General features: G+C 40.4%; 2 protein-coding genes across 2 annotated transcripts; both read left to right on the top strand.

Annotated features, from left to right (window-relative positions):
- Positions 1–21,754, top strand: LOC121874605. The gene is made up of 9 exons (XM_042378831.1): positions 1–394; positions 711–913; positions 1,577–1,708; positions 2,138–2,227; positions 4,642–4,878; positions 7,798–7,847; positions 15,997–16,125; positions 21,047–21,228; positions 21,720–21,754. The coding sequence occupies exons 1-9, from the start codon at positions 130–132 to the stop codon at positions 21,752–21,754; spliced, it is 1,323 nt and encodes a 440-aa protein (XP_042234765.1). The 5' UTR covers positions 1–129.
- On the top strand, positions 21,563–26,567 carry LOC121874606. The gene is made up of 5 exons (XM_042378833.1): positions 21,563–22,257; positions 22,434–22,641; positions 24,419–24,539; positions 26,082–26,175; positions 26,361–26,567. The coding sequence occupies exons 1-5, from the start codon at positions 21,913–21,915 to the stop codon at positions 26,565–26,567; spliced, it is 975 nt and encodes a 324-aa protein (XP_042234767.1). The 5' UTR covers positions 21,563–21,912.
- Positions 26,568–26,701: the final 134 nt, after the last annotated feature.

Raw genomic sequence — 26,701 nt, forward strand, 5'->3', positions numbered from 1 at the left:
TGTGACAGTGTGGCCAATATCGTCAAAGACATCACCTATAACGCCTCCATCTCCCTCCCTTGTGGCTCCTCCTCCATCACACAACTCCCCGACATATCACCAACTTCTCTTCCCCGGGTCGTGGTCGTCATGGCAACTTGTGATATCATCAACGTGGTGGCGGCTGCCATGGGAGGAGAAAACATTCGGTTACGGGAAGTGCAGCTTCTGCCCGTGCCCACCCTCACCCCCAGGTGTCACGTTCCTCTGTCAGCGGGGTTCTGTACCTCCTTCAACGTGGACCCCTTCAGACAGGTACTGGACTTGATGTTCTCCTGGATGATTTACCACTCGTGGACGCAGCTCACCATCCTTTACGACCAGTCACTCAACATCATGGCTAACATCGCTATAGGTAAGTCCTTTCAAAGTTTATATTCTATCTGTCCCAGAGATGTTTTATCATTAGATTATCTGAATTATTTATGTTTAACCATAACAGAATATGTTTGAGGTCCAACATGAGCAGTGTCAAAACATCAAAGGCCAACTCTGATATGGGTACTATTATGTTTTATCAAAAAAAATCTTGCAAGGATCAATGTTGAGTCACAATAATACTTGACTCAGTTTATTATTTAACAATAAAACCTAAAATTATGTATTGTTATTACGTCCTAACACGACGTAAAACTTATACTTACTACCACAGTCGTTGTATAACTTTACAGTGAAGAGCTTCCTGGTTACCAACAAACGTCTGGGGGCTCGGTTATCCTTCAAGGAGGTCCCCGCCCAGCTAGCGACCTCTTCGGCCTCAAGGAACCAACTGGAGACCGCGTTGAAAGAGCTGCTGGAGGCCTGGGGGGAGGAGGAGGCGCGCCACTTAGCTCTGATAGGCGACAAGTCTACGATAATCCACGTCCTCAGGATGGTAAGTCATCCCTGGTCTCTCTCTTTCTCTCTCTACTACCACTACTGCGTCCAGGTACTTTACATTACGGTACAATTAATATTATGAAGATCTCGGTGAAATGTGTTTAATTCTTCAACAACCTCCAGAGAAGTACTGTACAATACGTCAGTTTTGGTTGGACGGATGGCAGTGGGCAACCAAAATGTTGGCAGTGTCGGCAGAACGAAATTATTACCAATGATAATAATTACCAGAATCTAATTATTTCTTTACTGAAACAATGTCTGTTAGTTTCCACAAATCCTTCAAAGATAGATAATTTTTGTTTTCATAATTTAGAGCACTGAGTTAACAGATGATGTACAGTAGCTAAAACAACTATCTGTGCAGGTGGAGGTCGATATGCTCCGAAATTTTGCGTGCGACTAGTGACAGCCAAAATATACCAAAATTTATCGTCTATGTTCTCATACTATTTCCCACAAAGTATGCACAGATAGTTGTTTTAGCTACTGTACAAACAACTGGACAGGGTAAAATACAATACCTGCATGTAACTACTGTATAGCAGAAAACATGAGACAACCTTATTAATTTTTATTATGCCACCTTTCTACACACACACACACACACAAACACACATACATCTATATGCATATATTAATTAACAGTATCCTACAGATCCCCAACCTTGAAGATGACGATAGCAACTCTGATTGGTTGATCTTTACGTCAACGAACGATGACGTCTCCAAGGAATATATCCCAGCCAATGGCCACCGCGTTTACTTCGTTAATAGGTCGCTACACGCGGTAAGTCCAAATCATAAACGCACACAGTACTTCTCAAAGACTAATCGGTGAAGGCCCCTAAATGTCTATGCTCAGACTATCCCAATATTTGGATTTTAGTGTATTCCATTTTCTTATGTTTCTCCCTACAAAGCCAAATCGTGACTGGCGCTTTATTTGTAACAGATAAAAAATGACAAAGTGGTGACGAAATCGCACTGAAGCCTAACAGTACGCAGATGTGTTCGCTTTCCCTGTATTGGTATAAAAGAAACACGAGTCTTTGAACATCTGGAGCAAATGATCTGGATCACGTTAAATCATGTACTAACGTAAGCTTAGCTGAAATGCTAATATGGATTTGTTTCATTATTATATTTGCATGTATGTATCTGAAAAAAATCCACATCATAAGCAGCAGCCTACGAACAACATACCAATGTGTTCCAGGGACTGCGAGAGGATGTAAGGACAGCATTGCGAGTGGGCGAAGCTGTAGCAAGGGGCGTGGCTACTTGTTGGAACACCACCTCAATTAAGGTAAAGAAATAATTTGAACTATTAGGATACAGATATAATTTTAAAAAGTGTATACTAATTGAAGTAATTTACAATGAGACAATAATCAGTGATACAGTTTTAGTTGTATGTAGTGAATATTAAAGACAGTAATAATTGATACAAGCTATTCCACGAGTTAGTTATATGCCCAGTGCTAGCTAATCAAAGCAGTAAATGCTAATGATGCCCAATGAAGGTTCCTGGGTGGATAGTGGGGAGGGTCTCCGGGGAGAGGAATTGAAAAAACAAAAAATCAAGCGACACTAAATTGTAAATCGTATATTAATTAATCCCTCTATGGTTAGATTTTGAACTTTACATAAATCAGTGTGGTACAAGTTAGTACAACTGCAGATCTGAGGCATCCACAGAAAATGGCAAACTGTAGCCGTTCTTTGCAATAATCACGTTGAGATTTCGCCAAATAGCTGTGAGTGATGTATCATTTGTAACATTGATACTCGTAGCAGTGATAGTAGTGGTGATATTATTTTCATTCATAAGAGCAGTACAGTAGTGGTATAATCATTATAATATTACTAGAAGTAGAATAGGGATAGTATTCTTCTTCTTCTTCTTCTTCTTCTTCTTCTTCTTTTTCTTCTTTTTCTTCTTTTTCTTCTTTCTTCTTTTCTTCTTTTTCTTCTTTTTCTTCTTTTCCTTCTTCTTTTTCTTCTTCTTTTTCTTCTTCTTTTTCTTCTTCTTTTTCCTTTTCTTTTTCCTTTTCTTTTTCCTTTTCTTTTTCCTTTTCTTCTTCTTTTTCTTCTTCTTTTTCTTCTTCTTTTTCTTCTTCTTTTTCTTCTTCTTTTTCTTCTTCTTTTTCTTCTTCTTCTTCTTTTTCTTCTTCTTTTTCTTCTTCCTCTTCCTCTTCCTTTTTCTTTTTCTTTTTCTTCTTCAGTAAACAGTGGAGGGATGCATAACGCTCTGTCTTCCACTGTGAGTCGGCAGATTTGGAGAACATGAATATTACTTTCGAATAGAGTGAAAGTAAATATAAAACTACATTATGAGGTTAATAATACAGAAACTCCTCTCTTGTTGTAGCTTCGTCTCTTATGGATGAGTATGTCGAGTTGAAATGTTTAATTTTGTAAATACACATCTAACTTTTTAGCCAAAAAATAATTTTAAGAGACGGTGCAATATCATAACTAAACATTTAACATTATTACAATACCAGCGTAATGTTGGACGAGAGAACAAAATAAGTGTAAGAAACAAATGACTCAAAACAGAGAACAGCTTACAACATATGCAAAGCCTTTTTGCCTCTTGCTGTGGAGGAAGATCTAACATCTTCAGGGGTACCATTACTAGTGACAGGGAAGGAAGATCCTAACTTAACCTAACCTAACTTAAATTAATCTAACCTACCCTAATCCCCTCAGGTAACAATTGGGGTTTAACCATCAGGTGAAATAAGCTGGGGGGCTAATATTCACGTGATCCAAAAAGAGTCGGCCTTTATATTGCTTATCTCAAATTTCAGTAACAGTGATCATTTCTACTAAAAAAAATTCGAAAAACTAAACCTGGCATATAAACATGCCAGAGTGGAAAATAACCCATTGCCTAACCTAACCCCGTATTGTGAATAGCCTTGGCCTCTCGAACTTGCTTTTACGTCCATAACATGAATACATTGACGAAAATAGCTTTTTGTTCAGAGTAATAAGCTACACTACACGTATTAGTTAATGTGTCCTGATCACTAGGGATAAAGTGTTCTCGTTATCATTAGATACGAGTAAAGTGAACAATGGTGGAAAAAGCTCATAAATCTGGTTGTCATTAGCAGGCAAGTGGCAATGTTGTTGGGAAATTCACTCAATACATCGTATGCCTGGCACCATGGATTTTAGAGAAGGTCTGCAACATTTCGTTGCAAATATCAATGTGTGCCTCCCTATTGGTTGTTTGCAAGTCCATTACCGTGAGTGGAGTAATAGGTGTGCGTGATGATAATACTGTTTATACAAATTTTTGTGGTCCTACATCTCCATTTTCATTCCAGTTTGTCATCATTGTTATTTTATAAGAGATTGATTCTGAAGTATCATTACACTCATTTTATATCAGAGCCAGGAACTGGCTGAAGTATAGCCTGGCACACCTTCGGGTAGAAACCCCAGGACCTCCGACGTTATTAGCTGGAACTGATTGACTCGAACTCTAGTTGACCCTCCTGCCACTTAATGAAAAAAGAAAGGAGTTGTATCTGGAAGACAAATGTTGCCACTAAAAGCCGAAGGTCAAGAGCCTAACATAAGAGCTTCTAGATCTTGTTCTGGTACGACTGTAAAGCGTCATTTCGCAGGTCAAGCCTCCAGCTCATCCCAACACGAACACCTATGTGGGATTTATATTAATAAGACTTCTTTTCTGTACACCAGGAGATCGTGGAGACACCGGTGACCATCTACATGAAGCCTCCGAACTACAGTGCCATGTTGATACCCCCTGTGGAAGTGCCTGGCCCTTCCCAGACTCGCCTCGTACCCCTTTACACCTGGTCCCCATCTTCCTCCTCCACCTCCTCCCCCCACTTGTTCTCCGGCAGGTTTAAGGCACTTCCCTCTTATGACCAATACCAACTACACGGCGCACACCTCTATGTGGCCACTCTCCGGGTTAGTGCTGTTTGTTTACTCCTCCTCTGTGTTAGTTCTCTATTGTTAGTACTTTACTGTGCACTACACTTCTCTACCTCCAAATGGCCACACTCACTGTTAATATCTTTTTTGCTACATTCACTACCTCACTATACACGAACACGCTAATGGGCTAGGAATGCGCGAAATAAATAATAATGATGAATAAAACAAAACCGAGTATATTCATATTATAGTTGCCAGCAACGACGATATCTGACAAAGTACTTGAATAATTATTATTATTATTACTATTATTATTATTATTATTATTATTATTATTATTATTATTATTATTATTCAATTTTGAAGGTTTGCAATGCGTTTCTTATTATTAGCAGTTTATAGCTTATATATAGTCTGTATATAGTATCTGTATTTCGTGACAAAAACTAAAGACTATATAAGATAGTCTTAGATAAAAACTGAGGTTCGGGTATATATTTTAAAAGTCCAATTTGGCAGAAATGGAGCGTATGTGATATTTATTAATTTGAAGTATACATGAATAAAAAAATGATGAAGTGATATCGAACTTATGGATGTGTTTGGGTGTTTGTTTGTTTGGGTGTGCTATATCAACAACAAGACACTATGGGTGGCTTAAGCCTATCGGGGGATATGTTGTGACAGCTCCTATAAATCCAGATTTGACGTTCTTGACAAACAAGCCCATTACTACCCAACAGTGTGTAACAGAGAATTGATCGACCGACCGAGACCGGCTAGAAAGTTGATTATATTATTGGCGAAAGTGATAAAGTTAAGAACGTGTGTAATGAAACGTTTATCACCCACAGCGGTTCAATGGTGGGGGCGTATCATTCATTACTTGAGAAGGAAGATTTTAAGAACTTGGTGCTTGTTATTGAACTCAGTAAAGTAATTCCGTTTTTACAAGCCTGTGAAAAGCGTTTTAATGTGTTCAAGAGACTGAATGAATCCAGACTGGTGGTGAATTTTGTCAGTGGATGTTAAGTAAGTTGATGTATACTTCTGTTGAGTAGTTAAGTAAATATGAATGGTTGCTGTGTTTAAATTATATTAGATCATCACTGCCTCACAAACAGTTGATATGTTTTTTTAGTTTCTTCAGCTCCTGGGGTGTGAAAATTATTTCTTCTGTAGTAAAAGTGTACAGTTGATTTGACAGATAGATAGATAAATAGATAGATAGATAGATATGAAATTAAATCTTCAAATACAGTGATTCATCGTATATATATATATATATATATATATATATATATATATATATATATATATATATATATATATATATATATATATATATATATATATATATATATATATATATAGACAGTACAGGTATGCAAACAAAGTACATAGGTATGCAAACAATGGTAAACCGCAAATCGATTCGACTATACAATAGGTCAACAACACCGTCACTTGCCTGTAGCTTCTTGTGCCGTATAGTGAGTTAGTATTGTCCTCTCACTCAGAAGTTCAGTGTATCCTATTATGCACTTACGATGTTTCACGGCAAAGGGTTCAATATTTTACCGTCTTGGTATTTCGTTCGATGAGATTTTGTCTGGTGGGATTTTGTCCAATAGGATTTTGTCCGATGGGATTTTGCCACTGTTATAATATTTTGTTCATTGGGATTTTTTTAGTAGATTAATATCAGATGGGATTTTGGTGAGCGGGAATGTGTTCGGTGAGATTATCTGTCCGGTGGGATAATGTCCAGTTGGGGTTTTGTCCATGCACTTCATATGACATTTCCCCACCCATCACGAAGTTACTGGAATACCCCCCCTACGTCAGTGAGATTGGACACACATATTCATCATGATTACGTTGGCACAATGACTGAGACGGACACGTTCCCACAAATCAATGTTATTTCCTCAAAGGGCATTTTTTAGCGGACAGCCGCAAATACTTCATAGTGGACAGCTTTTTACGGATCACTCCTTGTATATGTCACAGACACATTTTCTTTGACAGTTTCATAAGTATTTCACAAGGGCCAAGGAAATTGTTCTAAAGATTGGCGTAAATGCTAGATTATAAGCTATGATATTCAGAAGATTAAACTCCTGACGTCGAGCATATAGTGATAATATTTTACGTGTCTATCAATCTGCCAAATCTCTCTCTCTCTCTCTCTCTCTCTCTCTCTCTCTCTCTCTCTCTCTCTCTCTTCTGCTACCGTCTGCCATTATATTCTCTCTCCCTGTAAGTTAGTCTGCCATTTATTTCCCGCTGTGTCGCTGTGTCAATACTGGGAGCATTAGGTCTCATTCAGAAACTATTGGGTAATGACATTCTGTTCTACCACAAGTTTTCTGACATAATCACACGGGGATTATCAATACTGTAGACAAGAGCTGTGTGTCAGGGTAATGGTATAGAATTAGGCATAGCTACAGTATATAAATCATAGTATGGGAGTTATAACAGAAATCACTAACAGGAGACACGATTTACATAATTTTCCTTTAGTTTCTCACGGTCTCTCACAAGTGTCTCTCACCGTCTCTCACTTTTGTCTCATCGTCTCTCACTAGAGTTTCACCCCATGTCACTAGTGTCTCACCGTCTCTCACTAGTCTCACCCCAACTCTCACCAGTGTTCCACCCCATCTCTCACTATTATCACTGTCTTTCTCACTCTACCATAAATATTCCTACCAAGTTACACGCCATAATAAGGATTTATGGAGAAGTTGTATACAGTATTGAGTTTCTGTGTTGGTTAAATAATCTATGAATAGTCGACAGTTACCCCTTGATGCCTACCTAACACACACACACACACTGTACTTCATTGTTGTTGTTTTTTTAATAAGTAAGGTAAGGGAACTCTACACTGTTTCCCTCTGTGCCTCACTAAGATCTCACAGTTATCTCTGGTCTCTCCCACAGAGCGCGCCGTTCATCAAGCCAGTTGAGGCGCCTGTGGACGAGCACGCCTGGTAAGTGCTGTACGTGTAAACAAAATATTCCCACAACACTAAGATACTGACACTGACAGAATATTCAGGAAAACATTTATGATGGTGATAACTCTAGGTGTGTGTGTGTGTGTAATTCTGCAGATTTTCTACATAATACATTATTTTTTTACTGAGTTTTTATGAAGTATAAAATGTGACACAATTAAATCGTAGTTTCGTGTTGTAATATTGTCTTGACTGACTACTGCTCTGGTAATTATTTTAAGGTCTCGTGGTTCTGCGTGTGTAGTGCCCATGTGAAGTAAAATGTTTACCAGGAAAAGTTGACAAGGCTCCCCCAGCGCCAATAGTAAATGCTGTACAGGGGATGGCTCCTCGGGTAATGTCTCCCCATCTCCATCCCTCCCTTCCTCCTGTGTTGGTCTTGAGATATGATAACTTTTTTACAATAGAATCTACTCTCCCACTTTCCGCCATGTCAATACATAATTACATCACTTCCTAACCCCTGTTGTCTTCTCCTCTCGGAACAATGGCGGACTGTACTGTATTGTATATCGAGTTGTAAATTTGTCAGAATGTTGTCATTAGACTACAATAGACCCTCCGTTATTGTAGGTGTCCGGCAAATTACACCTGATTAATGTTTATTGTAGTACTAAGTTAGCTATCATAAATCATGGACAGTTTTTTTAATACACCATTGTTACACTGTGTTGATGGATGTCGTTTTATGGCTGCCTATAATGATGTGTTCTACAACAGCCCGTCCATTCTCGTGTACTGTATAGTCATCTGCCACTCTGCTCGACTGCCGACAACCAATATATAGTATATAAAGATTTGGTGAAATATATCAACGATAAGGCACAGGGTGAAACGATGTCAAGACTTAATAAAAAAATATGAAATAAAGAGTAGTAATATATATAACGTCTTCAGGCAGCCAGTGTACTGTACAGGGCCTACAGGCGTCATAAAACCAGACCTATAGCTAGACTGTGTGGTTCCTCTGACAGTTCACAACACACAGGACTCATCAACTGTGGATACAAAATCTATGTATTAAGATCAATTACGCTGTATCTGATAGAACTTTCGTTACTATACGCTAATTATGTACAGATAGACGCTATGATGACTATTGTATTCCCCTGCCTTCTCCTCCCTCCCTCGAATCATTTCACTTGTGAGCCTCATCACCGTTCGTCCGACACCCTAATTCCTACTAATGGGTCTTAGTACAATTTCAGGTTAATTTTTCCTTGACCACAGAGTTCCCTAATCAACTGTTACGGGTAAATGTTAATATATTGTACGAGGCGTTGAGAATACTGGCCCAGACTACCAAAGATTCGTACTTTAAATTCCTCCCGAAAATGAAGATCAGGAGACGCTTCTGACTCAGCCTGAGAGGTAAAGATGGATGCCATAAGGGAGTCGAAATTATACTCAAATTGTAACCGTTTCTCACTTTAACGAGGAGTAAGATAACATGAACTAATGAAAATCCGATTAATGTCCTATAATTTGACCCGTAAGTTCAGTAATTTCCTGTGACTGTGGGCCACCACTTGGTAACACTGAATCACACTCGTCATTGATTAATTAGTGAGAAACGTCAGTAACTGCGGAGTAGAGACTATTTGCCTTGGACAGTACGTCCTGCCGCTGTATTCCCTTATCTCAGATGACACATTGTTATCCTGATACCAAGTGTTGTATACACGTGAGACAATTATAAACGGATCAATAGGAGCATCTTGTACTTAAAGCCTAGAGAGAGAGAGAGAGAGAGAGAGAGAGAGAGAGAGAGAGAGAGAGAGAGAGAGAGAGAATACTTGTGTTTGCTTACTTAATTTATTATTCATATCTATTGAAGTGTTTAAAATTGTTGATACAGTGGTCCTCTGATAGAGTTTCCTTGGAAGGTATTGAGCATCAGTGCTCAGTGACTTATTTCAGCCTCCAGCATGGACCTCTCTCTCCCCACGAGCAAAAATACATTCTGTCGTATTCTTGTTATGGCAAAATGACAACTACAGCAGTAAAGCATCATATATCATGATAGTCTCCCTTATAAATATATGCTATAATTACGTCGTTAGATAACTCAAAAGTAATTTATTGTCACAAAGATAATTGCACCCGTTAGCAACACGCTATAACTACCCTGACATATCACCCTCCATGATAATTTCTCAAGGTTTATGATATAACACACACACACACTCACACACACTACTACTACTACTACTACTACTACTTTGGTGTCACTCGGAATCGAGTATGACGATCATCCAGCTATGATACAGTGATATGAATTATTAGGGATGTCACCTTCATTGGTGAGTTTTGAAGTGACTAAAGAGGCCGATACGGGACCGGCAGAGTTTTTCACAGATGTTGCACATGTGGGGGGCTACATCGAGTGCGGGAGGGGCAGTGGTAGCGTTTTTCCGGCGTTGGCGCTTGTCTGCCTCGGTTTGCAGTCGGGCTAACTCGAAAGTATTGACACCTTCTCGTGTGGTGCTCCTCCAAGCGTTACGATTTGGAGTAATTCGCCTCCCAGATTAGGAGGTCGATTTGACACACACACACACACACACACATCTTTCGCTACTGTAGTTATAACGTCACTAATATCTTCAATATCATTTACTTTTAAGGGGGTTTGATAGTTTATTAAAGGACTCACAGTGATGTACATGCAACAACAGCGTAACACTTCTCTCTTTACCTTCATCATAACTTGCCATCAATCATCACACCTCACCTACCTTAAGACATCAAGGTCACTGGTCAATGAACTCTTCACAAGCGTAATAATAGACCCGTCCCAATTATAATGGACCCGTCTCAATGCTAATGGGGCCCGTTCCAATCTTAATGGGCCCGAGCCAAACCCAAATTGTCAATATAGGACCCAATCGTAATGGTTATCAGTTGGAATGGACCCTAAACACAGGGGGCCTAAATTTTAATGGTAAGCGAATGCACTTGAATTGTTAAAATTCAAATTCAACAAATTTATTGACAAAGCTTGGAGTACAGTTTGCCTATTCTGAGTAATTCAGTCGGGTCTTGACACTGAGGGTGTTATGTTCAAAGTCCGCGTGTTATATGGACTAAAAATGAAGTGTGTATATATATATATATATATATATATATATATATATATATATATATATATATATATATATATATATATATATATATATATATACAGGAGCCTAAGATTGAGCATACTTGGTTAACCGGTTCCCCATAAGATTTTTAATTTAAGAAACATAAAGGTGGGTGAGTGAGGAGCTCCGGGGGTAAAGGATTAAGGTAAAAGTCAAAGTTCGCAGTTAATTGTCTCAGAATAAAGGGAGTTACGATTAGTTATTAATTGTTTACAAGAAGAAGAAAGAACAAACGAAGAAAGAAAGAAAGAAAAAGGGGGAAGAAACAAAGATATAAAAAAGAAGAAAGAAATAAAAGAAAAGAAGAAAAAATAAAGAAAAAGAAGAATGTTACAAAGAAACAAAGAAAAAGAAGAAACAGAAAAAAGAAAGACGCAGAGATAAAGAAATAAAAAAGGAAGAAGAAACCGAGAATAAAACACAATATATCCCCAATGACATAGTACAATGTTAAACCGAACTTTTCATTAAACGCCTGAAGGATTGGATATCAATAAACAGTACTGACACAAGAACATAAACCTTCAATAAACGCTAATGTTATTATTAAACCACGATTGACATTTTCTCGAGGACACGCAAAAACACACAACTTTCTTACCGAGAGCACATAAGAGCCATCATCTAACTTGAAGCATTAATAAATATGAATGATAAATTGAGAGAGATTTTATTTAAGTTGGTCATGCTTCAACTATCATTATATCAGTTAAGTACAGCGGGAAGAGACTCAGTTCGTGTTATCGTAAGACTTGCGTGCCTGGCGTCACTTAGAGGTGAAAAATGACACTCGGTATGATCAGAAGGAATCAATGAGTTAAGGATTTGTGCTGGTACTGTACACACACATACAAACACACACACGGTCGTTTACAGGAATCCCAGAGAGAGGGACAGATAGGCTTAGAGATATTACGTTGATTATAGTTGAGAGCAATTTTCGCGCCATGAGCCTCCAGGATTCCCTCGTCGCTACAAAACGTCACAGTTTCCTTGACTCGGCATTGAATAAATTCAGACGCGCTATAAACTCGTTACTTATCGTCTCTGAATGCTCGTCCTTCACAATACAAAGCCCATCATTAGAGTACGAATACGCGTTTCTCAAGACCTACTATACTGTATGTGTATCTCGAAATTACTATAATTACTTCATCATAAATATTTGCCACATAACTCACTGTCAGTCTTCACCCTCAGTTACAGTCATTGATAAAGCCTCAACAACTTCACAACAAAGACAGCGTCCCAGGCTACCGCCTTGACTTTATGACTACATTCAGGAGCGATCTATCATTACCTCTGACAGACCCTCCCAAAATACTGAGTAATTTAAGTTGCACTGTACTTTTGACGGCAAATGTGTGTGTGTGTGTGTGTGTGTGTGTGATAGTTCAGGCGCTAGGAAAGACAGTACAGTAGTGTAAAACAGTGGCGTATATTGGATGTAGTCACGACCCCCCAATTTTTGCTACTGCCCTCAACTAATTCATCCCAACGCAACCAGTTCGCGAAGACGTAAGTACTTAGAAATTAATTCAGGCACCTAGTCAGGGAGGAATGCTTCCAAAAGAAGTACTAATATTGACCATAAAATCTGTCCTGCTATTAATTGCAGATGGGCCCAAAAAGTAATTAAAAATTGGTCAGATTTTAAAATTTTCTCGGGGGAAGGGGCTCATAGCTATATGGGTTTGCTACTCTCGTTCCCTGCTTACACCACTAGATGGAAATAATGTAACGTCCCTATCTTCAAGCCTTGCCCCCCCCCCCTTTCCGGAAGCATATATACGTCACTGGTGTAAAATGACATTTTCAAGTGGTCATAGATTTAGTAAATGCTGTTTAACACATCAAAATGTGTCTATTCATGGGGGTACAACAACCTGAATCACAAGTACTCCGTGAACACTCCCTGACACCCATAGGTAAGGAAGAAGACCTAGGTGTCAAGATAGACCAACCACTGAAAGCAGCGCAGCAAGTCGTGAAGAAAACTAATCAAACTCTAGGAATCATAAAGCATACCTTTGAATAAGACGATGTTCATTTAATCTCTCGTAATGTCCGCTTGACTACTGTATACAAGCATGGGGACCACAATTTTAAAAAGACAACATTTCTAGAAAAAAAAATGTTACACAAGATGACAAGAACTATTCCTTAAATATGCCATCTTGACTTCCCAAATAGACTGCTGGCCTTGGGAACCAAACCTCATAGAGATTTCAAGATTCTGAATGAGATGAAACACGTTTAAATCAGGTCACTTCTTCAAGATGGAAAGCTCTTCAAAAGCAAGAGGTCATATTGTAGCTTCAAGATGGCTAAATTATCATGCAGACCGAATGAATATAAGGAAGCACTTCATCACGCAGAGGATGTAGTAGCGCGATAACAGTCAAGACGCTTGCCAGGCCCGACACATGCAGACAGTTCAGACGACACATATCCGTTGCTTATCGACTAGACGACAACAGCGTGCCATAAATCATAGGCTTAGGGTCTCGGGGTTTACCAATAATTTATTTCTACCGTGAACGATAAGTTTTCTGCCCAAGAGACTGTAAATCACTGTTGACATTAAGAATATGGAAAAATAGTTAGATTTAGAAACTTCAACTTAAACAAAGGGAATCCTATCGTAGAGTTAGCCAAAAGTATTAATAAATAGTGAGATAATGATGTGTGTCAAAAGTATTTAGAAAAAAATGTGCAATGTTCTTTTTTTCTGTTTTACTGTATTTTTCCGTTCTTTATTAAATTCTTTTCTTTTTCTTTAGTTTCGTATCTCTCTCTCTCTCCCTCCTGTGTCGTATCTTTAGTGAACCAATCGGACGCATTTACATACTGCAGTATAATATCCAGACGAATAAAAACGACTAATTCATACTTGTAGCTCAAGTTAGCTTAAGTTGGGTTTAAGTAAGGTTAGGTTAGAGGTAGGTTTATTTAGGTCATGACGGATTAGGTTAGATTAGGGGTAGGTTTAATTAGCTCAAGTCAGGTTAGTGTCAGGGTACGTGTATGGGGGGGGGGGACATTGTTTATCAGTAAGCTCCGTCTTCAATTGGGCGAATTTGCTGGTGACCGAACCTTTTAAGAATCTAGACCTGAAAGAACTACTAGATTGTGTCAATAATAGGCATGATTATTGACTTTTATTACGGGTAAATTGGCGTTAGCAGAAAGAGAGTAAATGAAAAGAGGAAAGATACAAGTTATATAATTATGGATTGTCTGCGTATATATTGTTTATATATCTGTATTGTCAATGTACAGTCACCCAAAAAAGTCCTGTCGCGAACCACGAACCCCGAGATTCAGACTCGTGAACCCGAAGCAGTAGACACTGATACATTATTCTCTCCATAAATGCTTCGGATTCAAGAGTCTGAATCTCGGGGTTCATGGTTCGCGGCAGGACTTTTTTGGGTGACTGTACATTGTATACCTGCACTATTTATATTGTATACTTGCACTATGTGTACATTGTATACCTGCACTGTCTATGCACATACTAAATCAATGTGAACTTGCATGACGATTTTACAGAATATACCCATCATCTATCTGTCTACCAATCTATCTATCGGTGCAGCTACAGGTATTGTTGGTATCTTACAATGGCCTCTCACCAGAAAAGCCTTTTGTAAGCCCTGTGTAGACCACGCTGTACCCTAGCAAGCTGTAATGCATATTAATGGTTTATTTCAAGCGTTCTCGGAACCTCGCACGATTCTAAAAACTGGTTCCTGAATCTCAAAGGTTCGTCTGTTGGACGTTAGGTTAGGTTAGGTTAGGTAAGGTTAGGTTTTAACTGAAACAAGCCAAGGCTTCTCATATCTTCATTTATAAGGAATACAACCTTCAGATTATGTCATATAATATATACAGTGATGTAATGTATGTTTAATAAATTTGGATGGGCATATTCAAAATTTATCTATAGCTGAACCAAACCTTTCCGTATTAACCTAGCCAAACCTATCCGTACGAACCTAATGGAATCTTAATTAGGCTAACCTAGCCAAACCTATCCATACTAACCTAGCCAAACCCATCCACACTAACCTAGCCAAACCTATCCATATAACCTAGTCAAACCTATCCATATAACCTAGTCAAACCTATCTGTACTAACTTAACCATACCTATCCTTAACTAACTTAACCAAATCTATCCTTAACTAATTTAACTAAACATAACCAAACTGCAAATTACATTTTAAACAGTTCCAGAAATTCTCAAATATACTAACGATGGCTAAAGCTTTACGAAACACAAGAGAGAAAACGTAAATGGAAGTTGACGAATGCTGAGACAATTGGGACAGGAGGAAATATTTGCCTTTGACAATGAAGTATCCATTTCATAGAATTTCTCAGGGTTGATAAACACATTGGATCTGACGAGTGAGGGGGACAGTCAAGGCTATATTATGTAATGAACTTGAATGCTGATTTAGGAGGTAAAATAGTGATGCATAAATTAAAACCAAGAAAGAGAGAGAGAGAGATTACTAAAATGTGAAATATAAAGTCCAGTGTGTCTGTCTATATGTGTACAGGAAACAATAGTGTGTGTGTGTGTGTGTGTGTGTATGTGTGTATGTATGTCGCAACGTCTCCTCTACACATAAGATTTGTCAACTAAAATGTGTACATACTTCACCCGCCTTGCCTCAAACTGTACTTTGACTCTAACCTAACGTCTGGTAGAGTATTAGAACGGATAAATATATAAATTAGGCGGGATTTTGTGAATTTTTCGATTTTGTTGGGGGTGATGTCGGACCGAAATTAACACAATCCACAGCTAAATAAGAGAACTTTGAGTAAATAAAAAGATAAAAAAAATACATATAAAAGGCTGTGGGATTTCGTCGAGATATTATTATGCTGGTGGAGTTTTGACTACGGGGGAGTTATTTGGGTGGAATTTATCCATGGCCCTCAATAGGCTTCTTTTTGCCGCAGGGAGGGAAGTAACCGCACCCAGAAGCCGCCGTCGCCACAGCTGCCGCACGTGACCTGCCCTCAACCGCTGGCCTTCGTCGGGTTCCTGAAGGACATGCTAGACGTCCTCAGCATCCAAATGAACTTCACGTAAGTCCTGTGTGAAGGAAATTTGCTTTTGTTGCCTCGAGGGAGTTCAGATCTACATGCTTAGAAATAAACACAAGATATACAAATTCATGTCCACAGTTCAGTATACAGTTCAAGTACACATTTAGGTATTGTATATAGAAAAAATAAATTAAGTATTAGTTGGCTAGAAATTCAAGTTCACATTATCAAAAATAAAAACTATCATTACAAGTACACAGTTAGGGAGACGTTTGTTGGAAGTAGTGTGCTAATATTCTTTTCCAAATATTCCTTAGGTTAATTTTATACCAGAACTCTTTGTAAGTGAGTGTGTAATCTCGACAATATTTTTTAACGTTAACCAGAGGAGTTACGAGAAATATTCACCGTATATACGAACATGTGAGAATTTAAGAGTACATACGGGATATCTGCTCAATCAGTCCCTCTCACCTGCCACACAACACACAAGAAGAAAAATTATCAGTTTATGCCCCAAAAAAGTTAATCGATTAGAGCTGTTCCATCACGTAGTGACCCACTCCCAGGGCCGGTGCAAGATGATTTGGCGCCCTAGGCAAGCCTTTAGATGTGCGCCCCCTTGAAAGTTTTGATAAGCTAATGTAGGTACAGTAACCCATGACTACATTGTTTTCATCTTGTGGCTTTATTACTTCACCCATGCAAATAACCAATTATTGTTATTACATTAAGTCAATAAATTCTTGACGTAAACTTCAGAGGTCAGGTAACCTTGCCTCATCCCGACAAAGACAGGGAAGGGGCAGTAAGGGAGGGGAGGGGAGGGGATGGTGGGGTTGGGAGAAGGGTTCCTCAGATGTCAGCCTTCAGGTCACTGCTCGACAGTTCTCCAGGCCGCCAAAGATAAGGACCCGGGTTAGTCCCTCCGGGGGGGTTAACGAATAATATTAAAAAAGAAAACACAGTCGGCTACCGTCTACCTACCCTCGCCTCCCTCCGACCCCCCCACCCTTCTAACATCCTGCTCCGACCCTCCACGGCTCCACCACAGTTTTCCCTTCATTTTTAATTTTATCCAAGTTTGCCCTGAATTTGTGGCGCCCCCAGATGTTGGCGCCCTAGGCGATCGCCTAGTTCGCCTAGTGGGTAGCGCCGGCCCTGCCCACTCCCTATATTGTAAACACTCTGTCAATGAATAGTGTTCCTTTAACCCTCTAGAAAAGCCTACTGTGGCGTGATGGCTTTGTTGGGCTATCTTGGTCGATTCGACTTATTGTTTACCACTGTTTGTATACCCGCACTGTATGTAGTATGTACATTATTTGTATACCTTTACAGCCTATGTGAACATTCTTTACGTACTCATATAAGTACTGTCTGTTTTATGTATACCTTCATTGCCTCTATTATACATGTTGAGTCAATGTAAACTTGTAGGACGATTTACTATATCTACCTATTTATCTCTCTGTCACACTGACTTTATTATGAACCTGTCGAGGAGGAAAAGTACTCCCATTTTCGTACGCACCTGTAGTTATTGTGGACAGATCGTGTGAGGTTGTAAGGAATTAATTCATTTTTGGCCGTAAAAAGGGGATGCTTTTGTCACGGCGCCTCACTACTTCATTGGTTGTCTTGACGTCTATATGTATCGCTTAGTATTATCCCAGTGCTGGTTGACCTGAGTGTACACGATGGATCAGTTGCTTTGGTTTCTTACCTTTTTAACCCTTAGTATACACAGCAGCTCTTGGGGTTTAAATACACATGTTAGGAAGAACATAATTTTTTTTTTCATCTTGGAGTTGTTCAGGCGGCATTTACGAGTCAGGTAAGGTGCCTGCGTAATGAATAAGTCGATTTAAAACTAACAAGGAAGGGACATAAAATGAGCTGTATTGTTTCTTGGGGTTGCCTGCACACACACCACTGGCACCATCACTGTTTCTGACATTTATATTGGTTGTTCATCGTGTACGAGGATGACCGATCCTGAGGCCATCTAGGTGGGAATTTCTTTAAGGAATAGAATCTGTCACCCTGAGTTAACGATCTGTATGACCAAGTATTAAGGAATAACCCCAAAATGACTACTCTGGCTAACCATTACCCTGGAACACGATTCACCAGTCTATTAATATACAGGTTCTCATTATTACTGGTTAGTCAGACGCAAATGGCATAAAGAAACTTGTCCATAGTTTCACCCTGCTTAAGTATCGAACCTAACCATCACATCACGGGTCGCCGCCAGCTGTCATTTATATACCACCAACAGCTCGCTCTGCTACGTGGTTATAAAGTTTTGATAATCGCAAGTGTCGCCAAGTGCAGCTCACACAGCCTTGATTATTCACAGTCTTGAGTTTTGTCTTCGTTGTAAGTCAAACAGACAGACTCCAGCCATTATAGACCTCAGCCTAAACTAACGTACCCTAGCCATGAAGAATGATTTACCTCAGGTCTGAGAATCACTAGAACCAGGGCCCATTAGGACTGTGAATCACCAGAACCAGGGCCCATTAAGACTGGTACTCACCAGAACCAGGTCCCATTAGGACTGTGAATCACCAGAACCAGGGTCCATTAGTACTGTGAATCACCAGAACCAGGGTCCATTAGGACTGTGAATCACCAGAACCAGGTCCCATTAGGACTGTAAATCACCAGAACCAGGGTCCATTAGGACTGTAAATCACCAGAACCAGGTCCCATTAGGACTGTAAATCACCAGAACCAGGTCCCATTAGGACTGTGAATCACCAGAACCAGGCCCATTAGAAATGTGAATCCCAGACCAGGGCCCGTGGGACTGGTGCTCACCAGAACTAGGGCCCATTAGTACTGTGAATCACCAGAACAAGACCCGTGGGACTGGTATCACATAGAACCAAGGGGTCCATTAGTACTTGAATCACAGAACCAGAGATCCCGTGGTACTGTGAATCCCCAGAACCAGGGCCCATTAGAAATGTGAATCCCCAGAACCAGGGCCATTAGGACTGGTACTCACAGAACTAGGGCCCATTGGTATATGAATCACCAGAACCAGGGCTTGATGGGACTGGTCTCACCGGGCAAGGGCCCATTAGTACTGTGAATCACCAGAACAGGGTCCATTAGTACTGTGAATCCCAGAACCAGGGCCCATTAGGACTGGTACTCACCAAAACTAGGGCCCATTAGTACTGTGAATCACCAGAACCAGGGCCCGTGGGACTGGTACTCACCAGAACCAGGGTCCGTGGGACTGGTACTCACAAAACTAGGGCCCATTAGTACTGTGAATCCCCAGAGGCCAGGGCCCAGTAGAAATGTGAATCCCCCAGGAACCAGGGCCCATTGGGACTGGTACTCACCAAAACTAGGGCCCATTAATTGCTGTGAATCCCCAGAACCAGGGCCCATTAGGACTATTACTCACCAGGAACCAGGGCCCGTGGTACTGTGAATCACCAGAACCAGGGTCCGTGGTATATGAAATCCCCCACCAGAACCAGGGCCCATTAGGACTGGTACTCACCAGAACCAGGGCCCATTAGGACTGCGAATCACTAGAACCAGGGTCCATTAGTACTGTGAATCCCCAGAACCAGGGTCCATTAGGACTGGTACTCACCAGAACCAGGGTCCATTAGGACCGTGAATCACTAGAACCAGGGCCCATTAGGACTGTGAATCACTAGAACCAGGGCCCATTAAGACTGGTACTCACCAGAACCAGGTCCCATTAGGACTGTGAATCACCAGAACCAGGGTCCATTAGTACTGTGAATCCCCAGAACCAGGGCCCATTAGGACTGGTACTCACCAGAACCAGAGCCCATTAGAACTGTGAATCACCAGAACCAGGGCCCATTAGAACTGTGAATCCCCAGAACCAGGTGTCCATTAGAGGTGGTCCCCAATATTAATGGTCAGAAACTGTTGTGTGTTCTGTCAGGCTGATATAATGAGGCTGGGGCACCTCAAAGGAGCTTTCAACGTACCTTCAATTTCTCCACTAATTGGGAACACGAGAATGTTTCCAATTAGCTCACTTAAGCCTTAGCATAGTGTGCGTGGTGTAGATAGGGCCGAAAATTCCCCGAGACTTCAACGTAATGTTAAATCTCTACGCTAATTGGTAGTTGAGAATGCCTGCATCTAACTGGCACTCGTAAGATCTGGTACTGTACAAACATTATTACGTAAATACCACGACCACGATGCCATTACTCAAGGCATAACTAACCTAAAATCTAATCTAATCTAACCTAACCTAACCTAACCAAAATTAAGACTTACCCTAGGACTTGTTATTTATGGTAGGTTCCGGTTACGTTAGGTTTCAGGTAAAGGTGTTTTGTTAGGTTATGGTAGTTTAGCTTTGGTTAGGTTAGGTGAAGTTATTTTTAGTGGTGAAGGGAGGGAGGGAGGGTGTTGGTATTGTTCTGTAAATATGACTGTCTGTTATTTACACATCTGTCTATCTGTCTGGTTGTCTTTTAACCTTTTCTATCTCTCCCTATACATGCAAAAATATTTAATTATATATCACAAATTAACACACACACACACACACACAACCAGTGTATTCACTCCCAGTAAATACTACTTCTTGCACTGTCACTATGTTGAAATGCACTGTAGTTTGAGCTTTTCCCCATCTAGTTATTATATATCTTATTTGTATCACTTATGTTACTTGTATATTATTTGTAATTCGAAACCCATTCCCCAAATATGTAACTGTATATTTTCAGCCTTCTGGCTGCCAAGCTCTTTCAATAAACCGTTATTATTATTATTATTATTATTATTATTATTATTTATTTGTATATCACGGTACAGGTCTGTAATAAAATAGTATTCTGGTACATAATGAAGCATTTCCTAGTTATCCCTGGTACAGATATACACGGTACAAGGTGACTTTAGGCAGGTACATGATGCAGCAATATACCCGGTACAGGTACACACTGTATGAGGTGTGTGACGGGTCTTACGGGTCGCTGGTAGACGGACGGTGGACGGGTGTGGTGGGGGAGGTGATGTACGGGTACGCCCACATCGGTTTGTCCAATCTTGGTGCTAACTACGCCCGCAGCCACGCCGTGTCCTTCCCCAGGGTCTCCACCAGCTACGGCGGCGCTGGTATGTCCCCTCACTGTACACCTCAATAATTCATTTGAAATACAAATGGCTTATGAATAATTGTCACCGAGAAAACCTTTCGATTTTTTTTTGTCAGTACAATGTAAGAAGTATGCAAACTCATTTAGAATGTAAATACGAGCAATATATTCCAGTAGTAATGGACAAATGAAAGGCAAACAAACATGTATATAAATGATTTCCTTGTAATTGAGGATGAAGGAAGGCACCAAGGTACCCCAGGGCGCCATTGTGGTGCGGCCTCACACCTCTAGCTCGGGGAACTTTTTTTTTCTGAGAATCTTAGACCAAATGCATATAAACATAACTTTAATTTCATCATGCTGTAACTGTGTGTCATGCAGCATCCTGAAGTGTTCTCAGAAGACAGTACAACAATACGAACGTCACTACGCTACCTGGCGACCATTATAAGATAGAAATACTGGTAGACCTGAGTAACAATTACGTCCTCATGTTGTGTTTTCCAGGCACCATCTTGAAGCGACCCCGGAACATCCAATAGGATACTGTTTAAGATTTCTAACGTTTAGTCATGGCGCTAAATGATGGCCATATTTAAAGCTGTGCTGTAATTATAAGGTACCAGTTTGAAGCGTTTCTAGAACAATTCCCAGGACCTTGTAGAGAGTTGGCAGCCATACTTCACACTGGTATGTCTGTATGTATGTTTCAGGCATTATCTTTAAGCGTCCCCAGAAAGAGGCTCGGGACCTGCTGACCGTCTACCTCCTGCCGTTTTCCACCAACGTGTGGATCTGTATCGCTATCTCCATCCCCGTGGCAGCCTTCACCATGTACCTCACCACACGCCCACGTTTAAGCCTTCGCTCCCTCCTGCGGCGACGCCCACCTTCCCACGCCCGTCCCACCTCACTGCTGGAGTCTTCCGGGGAGTCGTTCGTCCCGAGATCGAGAGTGGTGGAGAGTGACGGGAAAAGGAACCCCCTGAAGAAGTATCTAAGAGTGAAGCCATTGACCACTTCACCTCTACACTGTTTCTATCAGGTACACTGAGAGAGAGAGAGAGAGACAGAAAGACAGACAGACAGACAGAGAGAGAGAGAGAGAGAGAGAGAGAGAGAGAGAGAGAGAGAGAGAGAGAGAGAGAGAGAGAGAGATTAAAATTACTGATGGGAGAACGATCAGTCCTTACCTCTTCACCTCCTGTATTCCTCCTCCAGGACAATTTTTTCGGCCAAGGAGGTGACGTAGAGGACGAGGGAGAAACGAAAAAGAAAGACAAGATGAGGCAACACACGGTAGACAGCAAGACGCTGCAGAAGGCCAAGAAGAAGAAGAAGGTGGAGGAGGAGGAAGAAGAAACGGAGGACGTCCCTCAGTCCTTCTTGAGCAGCCTGTGGTTTGCTGCCACTGTCTTCATGCAGCAAGGTAAGACAGGGTAAACAAGACGGTAAACAAGGGTAAGCCAGGGTAAACAAGGGTTAAGCTCGGGTAAACTACTACTATATACTACTACTACTACTACTACTACTAATAATAATAATAATAATGATTGATGAATAAAGAAATGGATGAATATTTGATAACAGATAAAACCAAGTCATTCATGGCCAACAGTCAGCACCCATTAACGTACATTAAAGAAAATGAATAATGAATAAATAATTTACACTCGCTTTACCTCCATGATATTATTAATCGGTACTAAGTGATAGTAATAGAGAGAAAAATATTTGTGTAAAAATTCCTGTCCTGCTGTAGACATGTTGATACTGTATAGTGTACACAAGTGATCGTGGGCACCTGCGTGCCCAGTGAAAGTTTGAACACTCGTGCTTGGCTAGCGTACAGCAAATGAGGGTGCGCCAAGTCCATAGATTTGCATCGTTTTCCATCTTAAATAAAATGGTTAATTAATGCCTTCCTAAAGAAACCATCGACATGGGACCAGGATTGTTCCACTCTACGAATTTTTTGCGATTTTTCCACCAAGTTTGATGAAAAACGATTGTGCCGTTTCGGCTGCCTAGAACAGAATGACAGACAGACAGACACCTAGTTCTATAGTATATTAGATTGATTGTGTGTGTGTGTGTGTGTAATGCCGTATTGTTCAGCGATGTTATACACTGAGACTCAACCTTTCTTTAATAAACACCAGAGAAAATCAACATACAGAATCTTTGGAAAAATTTCTGTATTCTAATTCTGACTCCTAACTGGTGCTCAGTGAACGTATCTATATAGTCAAGGTAGGGAACATCATATAGGCTTAACCATACTCATCTGGTGCCGTTGCTCTACAGAACCAAGGAAAATATTAATTTATATTTTATGACAGATAACTGGATATCTGGATTTAGAACTTGTATCGTAAACAGATGAACAAACATATTTTATGCTCGTTTCCCCAGCATTTATAGTCACATTTGAGCAGTCAACACAAGGAAAATTTACTGTTAACAGCAACTTCACTTTATTCCAGGAAATAGGACGAGTTAGTTTGTGATACTTATAATGAAATTTAATGCACGGGACTTTTAGAAACATTATTTTCAAGGGTGAGTGTTGGGCAGAAGGAGACGAGTGCATCTAACTTATTCTTCCGACATAGAAAGGAAGGAATACATTGGCGAGCGACGGCAAATAATAAATATACAGTATATTACGAACGTAGATTTTACATCCATATCAATCAACGTGGATTAGAGTTACGAATGTACGCCTTTATATTACTTTTATAAGTAAATTTTTATTTTTAATATTAAATTTATAGAGTAATGATTCAAGTACTCCACAGGATAATAAAATATATGGACGTTCATATAATATTTGGTGCATTATACATCTTATTTGTGGAAATTATAGAATCTACAATATTTTTAATCAGTTATACTTATAATCGAGGAGTTTTTTACGTTAATAATGACCAAACCTCTTTTTTAAACAAACTTTAATATAATCAGCCAGTAAGAGCCGTCGTCCGTTCGTGTATACCTGATGACTACCTACCAGCATAGCAATAGGGAACCAGTTTACTCCGTTATCATAACTGTGGGTTGTTGGCGATGCTGTTTTTGCACATATTGTGTTTATATTATGATAATGATTAGAATGAAAACATCGATTGTGAAAGAGAGACAAAGAAAAGACGGACAATGAGATAGTAGAGGAACTTAGGAATACGTTTATTTACTTTCTGCAGGTCAGGAGGTGGTGCCCGAGAGGTACCCCGCCAGGCTGGTGTTCGGCTCCATGTGGGTGGCTTCCGTGGTCCTGTACGCCTCCTACACCTCTAACCTCGTTTCTTACTTCACCGTTAACAAGTACGTGTCTACAGGGAGAGAGAAGGAAGGATGAAGAGAAAACACTGTTGTTGGAGACAGACTGAGGATGTATGTGAGTGAAAGGGAAAGAGAGAGGAAGGGATAAAAGGGAGTTTAAATGAAAGTTGTAAAGAGGGAGAGAAAGAACTCCAACAGTGTCTTATAATTCACTGTCGTAAGCCACTTGCTGACACATTTGAGATTGTTTATATTGCAAATCTATGTAGTGTATCAACATTAAAACTTTAACGAGTACTTGAGGTTCATGATCACCTTTTAAACTGTGAAGTTGTTTGAGTAGTAAGGTATTTTGTTCCCGCTGTGGATATACCTGGTGATATCTGTCACTGTTGACGGTAGTTTTATTTTTTTTTCTTGACATAGATATATGTCTCTCTCTTCTTGTTGGCTGTTGTATGAAGACACAAAGGGGGTAGAGGGGACAGTATCCATCTCCCCGGAATTGTTGACTGGACCAGCTGTTGTATCCGAGAACTATCACTACTGAGGCTTCCTGGGACGCCGACGTTTCAACACTGGAAGTTGTGGGCAATTTTTATGTAACTGTAGAGTGGTGTCGAGGTAACAGTGACAGCGGTTTTAGGTATCGGTGCTGTAGACTCGTGTGGTTATGGGTATCACCTTGGCTATAAGGGATGGGTGGGGTGGGGGGAGGGGGAAGTTGACAAGCGTGGTACTTGACCTGACTTCAGTGTTGATACATTGGTACTGTACACGGTTACAGAATCTAGCTTGTATCACATTGGAACCTATTTTTTTTTTTATTCTGAATGCATTTACTCATTGCCTGTGCCGCTCGTAATGACAAGTTGGTAATTTAACAGTAATATGTCAGTGTTTTAGATGCATGAGCTCTTTCTATTCTAGAATGTAAATTCAAGAGGATTTGGCAATTTATATGGTCACTGTCTGGGGATTATACACGACGCGTTTTTTGAGTTGGCATTATGTGGGCTAGTATAATTTGTAGCTTCACCAGAGTATTGATTGTGTGTTTATTGATGCACAGCCACAGTATAGTCCACGTCAGGATCGGAGCTCACACGACCCTCGCCTGCCCCCTTGAGTAAGACAAAGGTGCAGCCTCCAAGTTTGTGTCTGGAGTCACCCTGTTGGACGGTTGTTGAATGTGTCTCTTAATAACTGCCGCTTTCTGTGCATGTTCTGATGTTTTAGAATAACATATCTGAATTCGAATTTTACATGTACTGTACGTATATCAGTTTAAACATGCATATATGCGCACTTACCATAGCTACAGCGCCTGCCTTCTGTTCTGGAGGTAGGTGGTTCGATTCCCGGGCGCTCTAGGGTCACCCAGCTGTAAGAGAATATCTAATTTTACAACTTGTGTTATTAAATGCAGTCGAGTGCAGTACTGGCCATGCTGCCTCTTTTTGTACCGAAGGCTTAGTATATAGTGCGCTGTAATCACACTGTCCCTAACGGGCTCTCACGTCTATGGGACCCACTTTCACTTTTCATGGTCATGTGTTAACTGTGTGGACGTTTGTATGTCAGGTCGACGCTCCCCATCAACAACCTGGAGGAGCTGGTGAAGAGCGATTACAAGTTTGGCACAAGAGCTGGTTCTGTTTACGGTGACAACATGAAGGTTTGTTGATGTATCTTTGAACCTGTCTGCCTCGATACTGATGTGTTGCCTTATATATCCAGTAAATGATTAAATATGCTTGACCCATACACTCAAAACTACTTCTAATGTGTTATTTATAATGTGATGTGTAAAGAAGGTCTCTTGTAAGACGTGTGTGTGTGTGTGTGTGCGCGCTATTTCAGGCGTCAAAGAGCGAGGTGTACAAGGCAGCGTCGGCCAAACTGGAGTCTTTCGGGAAGGAGGTCACGATGGGCACCTACGAAGAGGCCATCCAGAGGACCCTACAAGAGCCCTACGCCTTTATAGGAGACTATGTCGGTGAGTCCTACACTCCTGTTGCTAAGTTATCTACGTGTGTATGTGTGGATATATCATGGATTTATGTCTAAGTCCTACAACTGTACACATGACGCATCTTGATTCCAGGGAGGTTCACACACACACACACACACACACACACACACACACACACACACACACACACACACAGTGACCATTAAAAGAAAGAAGGAAACGAGGGATG

Source organism: Homarus americanus, unplaced genomic scaffold (assembly GCF_018991925.1).
Source record: "Homarus americanus isolate GMGI-L3 unplaced genomic scaffold, GMGI_Hamer_2.0 scaffold34360, whole genome shotgun sequence".
Classification (NCBI taxonomy): domain Eukaryota; kingdom Metazoa; phylum Arthropoda; class Malacostraca; order Decapoda; family Nephropidae; genus Homarus; species Homarus americanus.